Source organism: Sminthopsis crassicaudata, chromosome 2, assembly GCF_048593235.1.
Source record: "Sminthopsis crassicaudata isolate SCR6 chromosome 2, ASM4859323v1, whole genome shotgun sequence".
Lineage (NCBI taxonomy): Eukaryota > Metazoa > Chordata > Mammalia > Dasyuromorphia > Dasyuridae > Sminthopsis > Sminthopsis crassicaudata.
In genome coordinates, this window is record NC_133618.1 from 2,424,952 (window position 1) to 2,441,606 (window position 16,655).

Below are 16,655 nucleotides of genomic sequence, written 5' to 3' on the forward strand. Positions count from 1 at the left end.
GTTTTCTTCAAGAATGTCTGAAAGTTCTTTAATTCATTAAATATCCATTTTACGCTCAGATTTGTTGGGTAGATTATTCTTGGTTGCAAAGCCACTCTTTTCCTTTTTAGGATATGGTATTCCATCCATTTGATTTTTTAATGTGGAAGTTGCTAAATCTTGGGTTTAGAAGAATTGCACATATTTAAGCTATACTGGATTGTTTGCTATCTTGGGGAGGGGAAAGGGGGTAAGGAAGGGAAAGGTTTTGCAAAAGTGAGTGTTGAAAACTTTGTGTATATTTGGAAAAATAAATACTATTAATTTTTGGGGGGGTTATCCTAATTCTAGCTCCACAATATTTGAATTCTTTCTAGTTGCTTGTAACATTTTCTCCTTAACCAGAGAGGTTTGAAACTTAGCTATGATATTCCTGTTAGTTTTCATTTTGGCATTTCTTTCAGGTAGTGGTAAGTGGATTTAAAATATATATATTTTATCCTCTGGCTCTAAAACTCCATCACAATTTTTCTTAATAATTACTTGAAGTATGACATCTGGACTCTTTCCTTAATCATGACTTTCAAATAGTCAGTTAAGTCTCATCTCTCCTCAATGTGTTTTACTCATCAGTTGTTTTGTAAATGAGATATTTTATGTTCTCTTCTGTATTTTTTCCCATTCTTTTGATTTTTTAATTATATTTTGATGTCCTATAGAATCATTAGCTTTATCAAACTGTGCATGCCCTTTGATCCAGCAGTGGGCTTGTATCGAAAAGAGATCTTAAAGGAGGGAAAGGGACTCACATGTGCAAAAATATTTCTGGCAGCCCTTTTTGTAGTGGCAAGAAAATGGAAACGGAGTAGATGCCCATCAGCTGCAGAATGAATAAGTTATGGTATCTGAATGTTATAGAATATTATTTTCTGTAAGAAACAATCAGCAGGATGATTTTAGAGAGGTCTGGAGAGACCTATATGAACTGATGCTAAGTGGAATGAGCAGAACCAGGAAATCATTATATATGGCAACAGCAAGATTATACGATGATCAGTTCTGATTGATGTGGTTCTCGTCAATAATGCCAGACTCTGCTTGCTAAATGACTGGTTATAGAGAACTCACATAAGGCAAGTGCTCACAAGGTGCTCAGAAGTGAATCAAGGTCACCTTAGAGAGACTCTCCAGGTAAAGCAAAATTGCAATCGCTCAAAAGAAGCATGAGATGCACCACCCCTCACTCCAATGTTCCCAAGGATTGTTTGTGCCTGACATGTGGTGGAGCCTTCTAAACTCGTACTGCTCTAATCAGCCACAGTAAGACAGCACACCTTAACTCCAAAAAGGGATGCTACTTGCATTAATGTATTTGTGCCATACCAAATACTACCAAAGAACTAACCTGCAAAGCTTGAAAAATAAGAACAAAATTTACTGAGAAAATAAAATGTCAAGAATAGCAAGAGAATAAATGAAAAAAGCAAGCGAAGGCGGCCTAATAGTACCCATAATATCAGATACCAAACTATACAAAGGGGTAATCATCCCAACAAAATGGAAAAATGGATCTGTGGAATAGGCATATAACCTACAGATCTGGTACCCAAGTAATCCAAAGACAAAGGCGCAAGAATTCACTGTTCAACAAAAACAATCTTGCAGATATTATTAAGTTTAGAATACTATCTCATACAATTTAAGATAAGCTCCAAAAAGATATGATACGTAAGTTAGATATAAAAGGTCACAGCACAAATTAGAGAAGCAAGTAAAAAAAATACTTATCAAATCTATGATGAGGTTTCATGAGCAACAAGGGACAGACAGAGTCACATTTTTTTATATACACAAAACCACTGAAGATTAGAAGGGAAGCAGTTAACTTGGGGGAAAAGTCTTTGCAGCAAATTGCTCTGATAAAAGCCAAAATATATAAGGAATTGATTCAAATTTTAAGGACAAAAGCCATTCCCAATTTATATGATCAAAGGATACGTAGAGGTAGTTCCTAAGAGAAGAAATCCAAGCTATCAATAGTCATATGGAAAAAAATGCTCCAAATCACTAATAACTAGTGAAATGACAATTAAAAGCAACTATGAGGCTCCAGCTCACAACCACCAGATTGACAATTATCCCAAAAAATGAAAATAAAAAAATAGTAAAGGGTCTTGAACACAAGTACAGCTATACAGTAGTGATGGAATTATGAATTAGCTTAGTCATTCTGACAATTTGAAACTGAAGTTGTGGTCTATAAACGTCATGGAATACTGTTATTTGCTAAGAAAAGACAAAAGGGAAGAGAAACAAAAGAGAAATCTCTGTTTCAGCTGACCTCATGTAGAATGGAAAAGAACCAGAGCCATTTATATTAAAACAACAGTATTGTTAAAAATAAAGACAGCTGTTGAAGGCTTAAAAAGTCATACTAAAGCAATGACCCAACACAATTCCAAAACAATGACGCCATAGAATCCTATTCATCCATGACAAAGAGAAGAAATGGACTCAAGAAGTAGAGACACACATTTTACACATGGCCAAGGTAGAGTTTATTTTCCCTTTTTATCCTCAGTGAAGTAAAGGGAAGTGGGGAAAAATAAATATTAAATAAGTGAAAAGATTTAAACAAAACATTGATTATTAATGCTTTACATACATTATATCACTTAGGAAATTTTTTTTCTTTCTCAAATGGGGGGTGATAGGAGGAAAGAAAAATGCTTAATTGTGAAAATAATTATAAAACAGAAAACCAATAATTAATAAACCTTTATTAAGCCCCTACTATGTGCCAAAAACTGTCAAGCAGCAGGGATACAGAGACAAAAATGAAACTGCCATCTGCTCTCAAGAATCTTATGTTTTATTGGAGACAAGAACAACAAATATAAGTAGTTGATCCTTAACATTTGTGGATTCTTATTACACATTTGTCTACTCACTAACAAATATCTACAACCCCAAAATCAATAATCATGGCTCTTTCATGGTCATTCATGAACATGGCCAGAGCAGTAAAAACTTTCAGGTGCCCTCGTACACATTCCCAGCCACAGCTGAACAAAGCGAGAGCTCTGCTTTCTTGGTTCAGCTTTCACACCGCAATCCAGTATCCTTTTGCAATCAATTTAGGGCCGTGTTTTCCTATTTTTCTGCTCCTTATTAATTACTTAGCTGTTTAAAATGGGCCCTGAGCACAGCGTGTTAATGTTGAGTAATGTGACTAAGCCTAAGAAGGTGATGATGTGGCTTCTGGAGAAAATGCACACGCCAGGTGAACTGCCTTCAGGTGTGCTGTCGGTAATTCTACATTATATACTACATAGAACTATTAATGAAGCCACAGTATGGAACATTCACCACCGTGTGTGAGGCCATTTCAGAAAGTGATGAATAAATGTTGTGAGAGAACGCTCAAGGGAACAACTTGTATTTCCTGTAAGAGCTATGGTATTTGCTAATTCAGTGTTCATGTTGATTTCATAGAACATAATTACCACAAATTATGAGAACCAACTGTATATTCAAACTGTGGGGTGTTTTTTTTTAAGTCTAAGGTAACAGGATGGGAGGAACTAAACACTTGACAGAACTGAGAAGGGTCATGTGTGTGTGTGAGCTTTGTACAAAGCTAGGGATTCTAAAGCAGAGAAGTGTCTTTCAGAGAAAGGGGACGGATTAAGGGACAGGTACAGACACAGGAGGTGAAAGACATCATTTGTCCTCTCCAGGCCAGGGATACCAGTCCCATTCTCTATTTTTTTTTCAAAAATACAGTCTGTATCCCAAAGAGATCATAAAGGAGGGGAAAGTACCAAATGTCTGTGGCAGCCCTTTTTGTAATGGCAAGAAACTGGAAACTGAGTGGATGCTCATCAGCTGGATAAATTGTAGTATATGAATGTCATGGAATATTATTGCTCTATAAGAAACGATCAGCAGGATGATTTCAGAGAGGCCTGGAGAGATTTACAGGAACTGATGCCGAGGGAAGTGAGCAGAAGCAGGAGATCATCGTACACAAGATTATATGATGATAGGCTGTGATGGACTTGGCTCTTTTCAGAAAGATAACTCAAGACCATTCCAACAGATTTGGGACGGAAAACGCCATCCACATGAGAGAGAAAACTATGGAGACTGAATGTGGATCAGAGCATAGTATTTTCACCTTTTGTTTGTTTGCTTTTTCTTTCTCATGTTTTTTTTCCCTTTTAGACAGATTTTTCTTGCACAACATGATAAATATGGAAATATGTTTAAAAGGATTGCCATACTTTTATCATATTGCTTGCTGTCTTGGAGAAGAGGGAGATAAGAGGGAGAAAAACATGGACTACAAAGTCTTACAAAAATGAATATTGAAAACTATCTTCACATGCATTTGGAAAAATAGAATACAAATGAGAAAAATACAGTGATTCACAAATCATACCCGTTAGTTTTTTTCAGGAAGTTGAAAGTTTCATTCAGTGCCATGACGGGCTCCCTCTACCTCAAAGCTTCACAGCTAAGCGCTTTCCTCCTACCTCACCTTGCTTTGGATGTTAGTTTTCCATTAATCTTGCCAAATGTAAGTAGGTCATTAGGAATAGGTCTAGGTTCTGGGGGATCAGCTCTCGAAAGCCCATAGAGGATTTGGCTTTTAGGGTAGAGAAAAATTTGATTGGAAAAGAGGGAGGTGGGAGGAGCACAGCACAGCAACGAGTCTGAGCAAGGCAGTTAATCAATAAACACTGATTAATATCCTACTGCATATAAGGCATTGTGCTAAGTCCTAACACCATGCCTTTAAGGAGCTTACAATATATTATAGAAGACAACATGCAAATCAATATATGCAAAGTGAGATATATACTGTAAATAGAAAATAATAGAGGGGAGACACTAGAATTAAAAGGGCTGAGAAAGGCTTCCGATAGAACATGGGATTGAGCTTGGGACCCAAAAAAAGCCAGGGAGGTCACTGGTCAGAGAACAGTGTTCCAGGTATAGGGGTGTGGCATTTAATTAATAATAACTGAGTAAACACAATCTGAACCGTATGATTTATTAGCAAAATAGGCATAATAAATAGTCGATGGACTCCAATCAATCCTAAGACTGAATCCAGAGAACGATTTTTATGTATTAAAAACAATTAACAGGATACAAGCCAGGACACAAAATTAGGTAATCTGGTTTCTAATTGGAGGAAAGATTAGGGGCTTTCCACATTGAGTGTGGGGGTTGAGGAAGGGAAGATGGCGTGATCAGAACTGCACTTTAGGAAGGTCACTTTAGTGGCTGAATCGAGTATGGATCTGAGGCAGATTGACCAGCAGCTACTGCGATATCCAGGTAGGGCATGCTAAACCCCTGCACCTGTGTCAGAGGAGAGGAAAAGGTGTATTTGAGTAATGTGACAAAGGAAGACTCGACAAGCCTCGCCAGCAGCTTGGAGATGGGGGTAAGAAATGGTAAGGAGTCGGGGCAGCTAGGTGGCGCAGTGGACAGAGCACCAGCCTTAAATTCAGGAGGACCCAAGTTCAAATCTGGTCTCAAGACACTTAACATTTCCTAGCTGTGTGACCCTGGGCCAGTCACTTAACCCCAGCCTCAGAAGAAAAAAAATTGGTAAGGAGTCCAGGATCACCAGTTGGGAGCCTGAGGCTGTAATAGGAAGGGGGGAGGAGTGGAGGGGTAAGGAGGAAAGAATGAGCTGTTCTGGACATGGAGAATTGAAGATGTCTACAGGATATCTACCTGAGGTCCTGGAGGGCAGTGGGAGATGGCAGATGAAGGGATGAGAAAAAGGGAAGAGGGGAAGGGGGAGGGGAGAAAGAGGAAGGGGGAAGGGAGAAGGAGGAAGGAGGAAGGGGGAAGGGGAATCATCATCATCATCAAGATAGTCACTGAAACCATGGAGCTGATGAGATCCTCACAAGAAGTGGGATAGAGGGAGAAGTCAGAGAGCCCAGGACAGAATCCTAAAGGACCCCTGTAGCTGGAGAGCAGGATCTGGAGGAGCCAACAGAGGAGACAAGCAGAATGAGACAGAAGCCTTTATAACATGGACTTGCCACAGATTGGTATTATTTATAAATCTAATATAAGGCTAAGTAAGGTTTGTTGGGTTTTTTTAAAGGATAGTTACAAAATATATTTTTAAAAGATAGAAGTGGGGGTCACTTAACCCCGGCCTCAGGAAAAAAAAAAAGATAGAAGTGAACGAAATATAGAATATATAGAAAGATAACTATAAACATGGCAGTACTTTAGCACAAGCCTCTGTGCCACTAGGGGTCAGCAAACATCACAGAAACTCTCAATGTATCTTAAAGGTGGTCATGATCCTATCTATTCTGGGCCTTGTAGTTTTCACAGATACAGGAAGATGTGTCCAGTGATCCACACAGCAGGGTGTGACCGCCCCCCACAGGGCTCACTTAGGTAGGACCAGGCAGAACTTGGGGCACAGCTGGCCCAGCCTTTGGGAACCTTCTGCTGAAGGGCAACGCCAGCTCAACGGAGCCACTCAAAAACAGCTTACTTCAATGGCTTGGCTCTTCCCAGCACTCCTAAGCACTCGGGTGAGGAGTCACTATTTTACAAAGACCCTCCCCGACATGGCACAGGTGCGTAGCAAGATAAATCTTCAGTACAATTCAACAGATTTCATTGTAAAGAAAGAAGCTAAAAAAAAGTCAGACTCAAGCTGGATGCAATTGAAATGCTTTAATACAGATGCCTTTTATGCTACATTAAGAAACCCAAAAGTTACAATGATTTTTTTCAGTGAATTTACCATTTTTCACCAAAGAATTTCAGCGTCACTGAAGTTGTTAAACAAAAACACATGATATGCATTACCATACTGAACAATACTGAGCCTCCAAAACTAAGTGCCAATAATTCTGGCGATGTTGCAAATGGAACTTCACATTTTCAAACCACTCACAAATAAACTTGGAAATGATCGAGTTCTTCGACTGCTGAATCTACCTCAAAAATGGGGAGAAAACCCTGAAGCAAGAGAAACGAAGATCCAGGACTGACAAATCTCTGGGCCAAACACTGCTTTTCTCTTGCTGTTTAAATTGCAAAACAGTATCTTTAAATCAGTCTGTGTCCAATGAACAAAATGAATGTTTGCCAAGCTCTCTATTAACTTACCAAATTTGTACTGATGGTTTTAGGGAGACAAAATTCTGGCTTGCTTTCTGCAGCTAACTTTTATACATCATGCAATTTACATGAAACCTGATTACAGAAAAAAAAATACCTTGAAAATGTATTAGACATTTCCAAAGAGAGCAAAACTGGTCACATAACTTACAAAATGAAAAGACTATTTATATTTTTTAAACTTCACTACATACCAAAATATCTGAACACGTTAAGGCAAATTCAAACTAGGAAATAATCTGTGGCAAGGAGGAGGAGAACCCAGATCTAGAACAGTGGAAAAATTAGGCTGGATTTAGCTGACAGTTGGTGCAGTTGCTGTTCAAAAGCATGGGGTGGGTGAGATCAGCTCCACGTAAAACATACACTGGAGAGATTTTTTTATTTGTAAATATTTTACACAAAACCACTACGCTGCCATTCTCAGGGGGCTTCCTGCTAGCAGACTAAGGGAAAATCGGAAGGGGCTCCCCTAAGACGTCAGAGCCAAGTCCCAATTTTTTGCTGTAACTACATCACTAGAGGTTTGCTTGTTGGCAAAGATACTGAAGTGCTTAGTCATTTCCTTCACTGGTTCATTTTACAGGTGAGGGACTGAGGCAGAATAAAGTGACTTGCCAGGGTCGCATAGCTAGTAAGTGTCTAAGGCTAGAAGTTAGGTAGTCTCCTGACTCAAAGCCAGCTACTCTATCCACTATGTCACCCAGATGCCCTAAAGTCCCAATACCAAAAAAAAAGTATTTTTTAAAAGTCAAATGACTTAAGAATACTCTTTGGGGATTTTTTTTCCTTGACGTATCAGAACCACGCAAAGCAGCCACAATCTGTTAAAATAAATAATTATCCAATTTTACAAAGGCAAATCCAATGAAAAAAGCGAAGCAAGCCTCATGGCTGTCATGTGCTTTCTGCTTCTTTGAAGCTGCTCTCCTTGCACCCCACTTAAATCTGAACCTATAACTGTATTCCGGCAATTGTGAACTTCAACAAAACTTGCTAGATTTAAAGCTGACGTGGACTTACAGAAGAAAAATTTTATTTTCAATCTATCATTAGGCTTACAGAAGCCTCAAACTACTTTAAATTTTTGTCTAAAACGAGAAAAAAATCAATTCTCTAATACTAATGTAAAGCAACTTAGCAATATAGATACCCTTTACAAATTGTGTCTATTTTCTCCCACTGGCAGATATCATAAATTAGCTCCCGTGAAAGATGCAAGACAAATTAAAAGGGCTACAGAAACTGGGACTGTGATCAAGCTTAGGTTAAAAAAAAAAGCCAAGGATGTGAATACTTCATGAAAATAGTAATCTTTTCATTTCAACGTTAATTTAAGAGTTTAACCAAAATAATTTAAGTCACATTTTGTAGTAAACACAAAACACACGCACACATACACACACAAACACACACACACGCACAAGCACCTCCCAGATGCATGGGAAAACAAAACATCCTCATGAAATGAGGTTCCTCTTCGGCTGTATATCCCCTAACTGAAGAAAATCGTTGGAATCTTCAACAGCTAAGGAAAGAAACCACAGGATTATTGGATATTTTAATAAAAGTTAACAAGTGCTATGTTCTAACTGCAAGGTTGAGAGAGAGGAACAATCCCATCAGAGCCATATGAACTTTTAAGGGACAGTCTTCAATATTCATCATTTCTGGATGTTATTTTCCCACTTATTAAAACGTGAGGAAACATCCCCTCAAACAGAGCATATCGAGGGACACTGAACCTAGCTCTTGCCACAGGAGGCTCTCCTCAGAAAGCTTTTCCTAGCTAAGAAAGAAGGTAGTGGCTACATGAATTTTCTGCCTGGTTCAGACACCCAACTGTAGCCTTTTTATATATCTACTGCATTTTCCTCCTTTCCCTTTCTCTCCATCTTAAAACACCTTTCCCTCATCAGGAACTTCTTCACCTTTCCCCCAATTTCCCCAGAGTCTTCCACCTCCACCTACCTTCAAACTGCTGAGCCCTTCAGCATCCTTAAAAACCCTCCCTGTCCCTCCCATCTCTCCAGCTTGTGACTCATGGAGCAGTTGGTCTTTCCCCCCTTTTCTATAGCATCTGAACATCCTTCTCTCCACCATCTTTGTCAATGAGGAGGATTGGTGGTGCCTTTGACAGAATCTTGGGGACCACCCATGGTAGAGCACTCGACTGAGATCAAGCCAGACGGAGAAAACAAGGAGACGATGGAGTCGTGACATCCCATGTGGGGGAGAAAGGGAAGAACATTCAGGAGAAAATGTCTGCTGAGCTCCAAGCCCTCACTGGACATTCATCCTGAATGTCCCCAGACACTGCAAACTCAACACCATCTTCTTTTGTGAAGAGAAGCAGCTAAGAACAAAGCTCTGGCCACAGAGTCAGTGTGTAACATAAATGGCGCGGAGCTGGTCTTCAGAGGGATTCAAACCCCTCCCTTAATCCCTATAGGATCACAGTCACTCCCCCCACCCCCGTGCCCTAGTTTTCCCCTCCCTAAAATGGAAGGACTCAATCGGAAGGGCTCTAACATATCTCAGCTCAAACTGTGACATTGTGAAAAGCAGAACAAGCTTAAGTGGGAAATATCAACTGCATGAAAAGTAGTGAGATGTTCTGGATGATGACGACCTTTCCTAGGGAATCTTGCCCCCAAGCAGCTCTGACGAGTCCCCGGAGCTGTCCTATCCCCAGTCTCTATTCTGTTTCCAGCTGCCTTTCTTCACTACCCCCCAGTCATTACGCAAGTCAGTCTTTTGGGTCATAGAGAAGACTGACAGATCATATGAGCTCAGACCCTCCTCTCTTTTCCCTCCTCCTCCTCCTCAAAATCCTCCTCCTTCTCTCTGGTCTCAAAAACAAAAACAGCCAGTTCTTCTCAATGCGTCATTGACTCTCCCTAAAAATGACTGTGCTGTTCTCTATGTCATGTTGCTACCATCCCATGTCTCTCCTAGTACACACGGGCAAATGTCAGCCAAGCTGTCGATAAGCATTATTTAGCCCTTATGTGCCGAGCACTACAGTAAGCATCGAGATAAAAAGGAAAAGCTAAAAAGGACTGGCAATTTATATTCTACAGGGGAAGACAAGAGTGAACATGCAAATACAGCAAGAAGAGGTATAAGATGGCAATGAAAAGAATAGTTTGGGGAAGAGTAACTAGTAGCTAGGAGAGGATATGGAAAATTCTATGTAGAAGGTGATGCTTGGAAATGCTCCAAATCACTATTGATCAGAGAAATGCAAATTAAGACAGCTTGAGATACCACTACACACCTGTCAGATTGGCTAAGATGACAGGAACAAATAATGACAAATGTGGGAAAACTGGGACACTGATGCATTGTTGGTGGAGTTGTGAACGAAACCAGCCACTCTGGAGAGCAATCTGGAATTATGCCCAAAAAGTTATCAAACTGTGCATACCCTTTGATCCAGCAGTGCTACTACTACTGGGCTTATATGTTAAAGGAGGGAAAGGGACCCACATGTGCAAAAATGTTTGTGGCAGCCCTAATTTTTAGTGGGAAAGAACTAAAAACCAAGTGGATTTCAGAGAGGCCTGGAGAGACCGACAGGAACCAATGCTGAGGGAAGGGAGCAGAACCAGGAGATCATGGTACCCGGCAACAAGATTATGTGATGATCAATTCTGATGTATGTGGCTCTTTTCAACAATGAGATGATTCCGACTAGTTCCAATGATCTTGTGATGAAGAGAGCCATCTGCACCCAGAGAGAGAACTGCAGGGACCAAATATGGATCATACTCTTTTGTTGTTGTTTGCTTGCTTTTTTCTCTTGTTGTTGTCCCTTCTTAATCTGATTTTTCTTGTGCAGCATGATAAATGTGGAAATATATATAGAAGAATGGCATATGTTTAACACATAAAGAATTACTTGTTATCTAAGGGAGGGGGGTGAAGGGAAGAGAGGAAAAAAATTTGGAAAACAAGGGTTTTCAAGGTGAATGTTGAAAACTATCTTGCACTGTATTTTGAAAATAAAAGGCTATTATTAAAAAAAGAAATTTTTTAAAAAAGAAAAAGTAAAGAGAAGTCATATTCCAAAAAAAAAATTAAAGAAAGAGCATAAAAAAGGTCATCAGATCTTTTCATTCAAAGACGCTTGGTGAGTGGAGAGAGCCAGCTGCATAATGATGCTGGTACCTAAAAAACAAAAGTTAGAGGGGAGGCCTTTCTAAGGAGGCTGGTTGAGGAAGAGAGGAGAGATGAAGGACAGACTCATGGACCATGAGGGATTACAGAAGGTTTTAAAGGACAGGAACCCTCGGGTGTGCTTATAGACAGCATGGAAAGATAAAAAAAAGGAGAGAGAAACTGAAGGTTGGAAAAGGTACACTGACTCCCAGGTCAAAATGAAGATGACAGGAGAGTGTCGAGGCACTCATGGAGGTGGGGGGAGGCTGGTCTTCTAATCCAAGAGGGCTTAATGAAGGCAGACACAAGGGGTGTGAAGAGATTCCCAAGAGCAGAGAAAGGGAGAAAGCAGAGCACTGGGTGAAGGAGCTCTGTCTGCTCGGTAACAGAGTTGAAGTTGAAGGTCCAGCGACAGGATGAAAAGGAAGATAGGGCGCCTAGCCCTGATCTCCTGGAAAGAGGCCATTCGGACACCAGGATGCGGGCCAGGTGATGAATCTCACTATTCTGGATACGACCAGACAAAGCAACAGGAGCAACGAGCATTTTCCATTCCTCTTCCAGGCTCGTGTGCGGGTGAGATCCAAAAGAGAGCTTGGAGGAGAAGGGACAACTAGACAGCTAGGGACACAAGTGGGTGAAATCCAGGTTCTCTGAGTGCCAGGAAGTTCACTGTGGAATAGGAATCCCAGAAGGCACAATAAGAGGGGAGGGGCAGAGTTGGGGTGGTACAGGAAGGACACGGCTGAGGAATCTGGGTCTGAAGGAAAGTAAGGAGATCTATCAGCAATGAAGAACAAGAGAACAAGAGAAAGGAGTCAGCCAAGGAAATGAGTGAGAAACAAGTCCAGAGAAACCCGTCTCCAAGATGCGATGACCAGATTCAGGCTCTCGTTTCCCATCTTTATCCAGCGGACCTCTAGGCAGATTCAGTCCAAGGGGCCAGTCGGTCCTCCTGCCAGCCTCTCCCGCGGGGCATGAAGGACCATATCTCTCCTGGCTCGCCTCCCTCCTCTTGCCCCATGCTGGTGCTTCATTATTGTTACCATGATGGTCACAACCTGCCCAGACCGAGAGCTCGGCAATCCTCATTCCTCCACAAATGCACATGTGGCTCCAGCCCTTGTCTCTCTGCAGCTGGTCCTGAGCACCGGACTGGCATCCAGCCCAGAGTTCATCCACACCGAAGAGCGGGCCGGCCCGGCCCAAACCAAACCTCCACATTTCAGGTGAGCACCTGGCACCCCTTCCCTTCTCCGTTCTGATGCACACATGGCAACCCCCCTTCTGCAGACAGAGGGCCTTTCCCACAGGCCCTCTCTGGCACAGTTCCTCCTTTACTTGCAGCCAAACTGGTTTCTTAAGCATGAAGCTGGTCCCCTCCCTCCCCTGCCTGGAAAGCCTTCCCCTCCCTACCTGCTGCTTAGGAAGACTCAGGGCTAGAATCTGGGCCTCCACCTTCAGGGCCCAAACCACTGATCCTCACGCTTTCTCCCACAATCCCCTTCCTCTGCACAGGTCCAGAAGAGGCAAAGCTCCTTGAGAAGAGGGAGTCCATCGTGTCCCATAGCTCAACACCCCTCATCCTCATGGGCAAAGCTCCATTTGACCCTGCTCCCTGAGCCTGAACTGCCTTCCTCTCCTCAGGCTACAGAACCCGCATCCTCCTGTGACTAACTCAATACACCCTAAACACTTGAGAGCCTCCCGCGTCTCTCTCTGTCCCTGTCCTGCCTCCATTTCCCCCACTCCAGATCAAAGGCCTCCTCAGAGCCACTTCGTCTTACTTCTCTCGTGCAACTTTGCGGTTCTTTTTATCAAGCTCAAACACACGTGGGTCCCTTCCTGTTTCCAGAGCACGAGGAGCAATGGCTTAGCCCAAATCAGATTATCTGCCCTCAACTGAACATGAGTCTCTGCTCATCATCAGACTTGGGAAATAGTTACCGGACTGGATTTCCTGAGCCTAATTTCTAAGTGAAATCACCCACTTCTGAAGTGAGGGGAGAACGGGAAACTGGGAAACCCAACATCGATCCCACCCCTTCAGATACTTACCATCATATTCCTCAGGACTCCCAGGACTAGCTTCCTTTTGAACAGTAGCTGGCAAACTGATCCCAGAATTGGGTTCCTTGTGAACAGCAGCTGGCAAACTGATGCATAAATGATCTGAGTTCTTACCTCCCTCCTCTGAAAAACAAGAACAGAACAGCTCTGGGCTTGCTAAGGTTAATGGCCCTTGGCCTAACTGGGTTAAAAACACCCCACATCCCTTTTATGAAACTTGTTTGAACCAAACATTCTTCAGTCAAGGGGTGCTTCTTATTCAAACCCTAACGTGGCAGCATGGGGAAAAAGAGCCATGGATTACCAATGTTATTGCCACTTACTAAAATAAAAGTTCAACTGTTTTTCATGTGGTTTCACAAAAGAATGAATTAATTCTTTAAAACTTTATATACTTATTATATATTTAGAAATTATATTATATTACTTATTATACTTAGAAACACATGTTTTTAAAAAAAATACATTAACCCTTTCTTTAAAACAGAGAAATCAAAGTAAAATCACTCGTAAATATACAGCAGTATTTACATAAACAACTCAATCTATTTTCATTTCAAAGCTGGTTAAGTTCAAATGAAATTTTGAAAAATTGTGGCTAGAATTGTTGCTCAGATGGCTCTTAAATCAATCTACACGGCTGAGATCTCACTACCATCTCTAAGAGACTACTGGACGTTTTCTTTTGAGACATGCCCACGATAACAAATAAAGACACTCCTACAATTCTTTGCCCTTTAGAGATTTTCCTCATGAAAATCACAAAGATGAGCAGTGTGATGTTAACTAAAAGCTAGGGCCAGTGACAGCCCCAGAGCTCAACCACATGCTACTGGGTCTCCCTTCTCTTCTCTCCCATGTCTCCTCTGGGCTCTGACAGAGCTATCAGCTATGTTTGCTGGAACTCACTAAACGTCTTTATTCTTGATCTTTACCGTCCCCTCCAAAGCCAGGTCACGAGTGCGAGAGAGCACGAGTTCCACCACCCAAGTTTCTCCTACTCCTCCCACACAAGTCACTTCCCCCTCTTTGTCCCACCAATCAAGTCAGCACAGAACAGCTGGGGAGGGTCAACCTTCACACAAGTTAATAGGGAACCGTCCAATTGGCAATTAGTCTCACGTGCTTCATTATCCAAGTGCATTGCTCAGTTCTAGCCCTTTACATATATTCAGGTCCTGTTCAACTCTCCCTGCTCCACTACGTCTCCCCTCCCCACCATTGCATCCTGAAGCCCAGGTTCCCCCATCCAAGCTCCAATGGTTCCTTGGTGTCTCTTGGATGAACATGGAAATTTGGTGGGCTAACTCTTAAAGTCCAGCCCCCCCTACCCTGGCCCACCTTTTCTGACTGACCTGGCTTTGGTACCCCCAGCTCCAGCTGGCTGCCAGCCCTGTGCTGCTCACAACATCCCATCTCTTACCTCCCGACACCGCACAAGCTGCTCCATACGCCTGGAACAACCTCCCTCCTCATCTCGGCTCCCAACACCCCTATCTCAAGGTTCCATTTGGGCCCACCTTCCAGAAGGGATTTCCCTGCTCTCCCCAGTTGTTAGTGCCCTCCCAGCCCCAGATCACAGCTTTGCTTGCTACGTGAACAAGGCTCTTGGCTTTAATTGCTGAGAGATGCCTCACCCAAACCCTTCCTCAGCCAGACAAATGCTAGCTCCGAACCCCAGCCCAGACTCCTCTCCTTGCCCCTGGAGGGCTCCTCTGGACAGCTCCTCTGTCTTTATATGCACTTCATCTCTTTAGAGGGTCTATTTTCTCTTCATTTCATTTCTCTTCCACTATAGACATTACTGACATCCTAAGAGCTGGGAATATTCCTCCAAATGATTCCGTATTTTATGTGCTGCTAATTCAAACGAGCGCTTTCCAAATTTCTCTTCCCAAGGGGACCCACAAATTTGCCTTTCATTTTTTTTTAACATTTTTAGATTGAAAATGTGGTTTGGTGTGTGTGTGTGTGTGTGTGTGTGTGTGTGTGTGTGTGTGTGTGTGTATGTGTGTGTGTGTTTAGTGTAGGGAGCATTTCATCTCCCAATGAAGTCATCTTCTCTGCAATATGTAATCTTTTGGGAAAAAAAACTTTTTTTTAATGGCATGTTATTTTTCCAATTCCAGATAAATATGGTTTTTAACCTTCATTTTTAAGATTTTGTGTTTCAAATTTTTTCTCTGTCCCTTCCACTCCCCGCCTCAAGACAGCAAACATAAATTTTACATGTACAATTTTTAACATATTTCCATGAGTCATGTTTTGCCTTTCGTTTCTACACAGGGAATTCTCTGTCCTGACTAGCGTTCCTAGGCCTGGTTCTGCTCACTTCACCCTGCATCAGTGAGGGACATCTCCTCAGATTTCAATTCTTTGCTATCTAAAAAAATTTAAAATATTTCTGGTATATCCTTAGCACTTGTTTTGCATAGGACTGATCCCTCCCTTAATCTAGCTTCTCTTTAATTTGCCACCTTCTCCCCCCCACCCTGCTTTATTTCCCATTTCCCCGTTATGTGAAATGTTCTTCTGAACCCAAATCACACACAGCCTTCTTTCCTCCTCTGCCCAGTTCAGATGAGAGGAACGTCAGTCACTCATTGGTCCTACTCCTTCCTCCTGGTTTGTCTAGCTGACTAACTAGTACACAGACAGACTGATGGTATTTTTATTTTAAAGCCCACTGTGGAATATGGACTGTAGCAGAGACTGGAGGCAAAGAAACTGGAAAGAAGGGTAAAATGCAATAAAAGGGAGATGTGGGGTTGGATCAAGGCTGTGCCTTTGTGAGGAATAAAAAAGAGGAGTATCTAGGAGAGGGTGACAAAGAAGAAAAAGTAAGACTGATTAGAGAGAACAGACACGAGGCTGTTAAGGGAAATCAAGAGGGGAAGATAATCACATAATCATAATCAAGATCATGAACGGGTGGTACTGGAAGAAAGCAGGCGCCCTGACAGTTTGAAAAAAGGGCGTCTGGAGGCAAAGATGACGGTCTGTTTTGGTCAGGCGGCACTTGGGAGAGCTTGGGCTCATTCAAACCAGGCAAAAAGCAATTTCTTTCCAAAGGAGCTACAAACTCCTAACGACCATACCAGGGAATAGCCCCCCAACTCTGCTCTGGATTTCCCCAAGGGTCTCGCAAATCAACACAGGTGGCAAAGGATGGAGAGAGGCCTTTGTGGAGGGGCTGTGGCCAGGCCGCACACTCCCAGCTGCACCCACTCGTTCTGGAAAGCACTTTGGAATCGAGCAGAGAAAAG

At 42.1% G+C, this 16,655-nt stretch overlaps 1 protein-coding gene across 1 annotated transcript in view; it reads right to left on the reverse strand.

Annotated features, from left to right (window-relative positions):
• Positions 1 to 6,690: 6,690 nt before the first annotated feature.
• TDRD15 (tudor domain containing 15) overlaps positions 6,691 to 16,655 on the reverse strand; it is a 41,776-nt gene continuing 31,811 nt past the window's right edge. Inside the window, exons 3-4 of the mRNA XM_074285359.1 lie at positions 13,378 to 13,512; positions 6,691 to 8,683 (exon numbers count right to left, since the gene is read on the reverse strand). Of these exons, the coding sequence (XP_074141460.1) occupies positions 8,616 to 8,683; positions 13,378 to 13,512 (203 nt within the window). The 3' untranslated portion in view covers positions 6,691 to 8,615. The remainder of the gene's footprint in view (positions 8,684 to 13,377; positions 13,513 to 16,655) is intronic.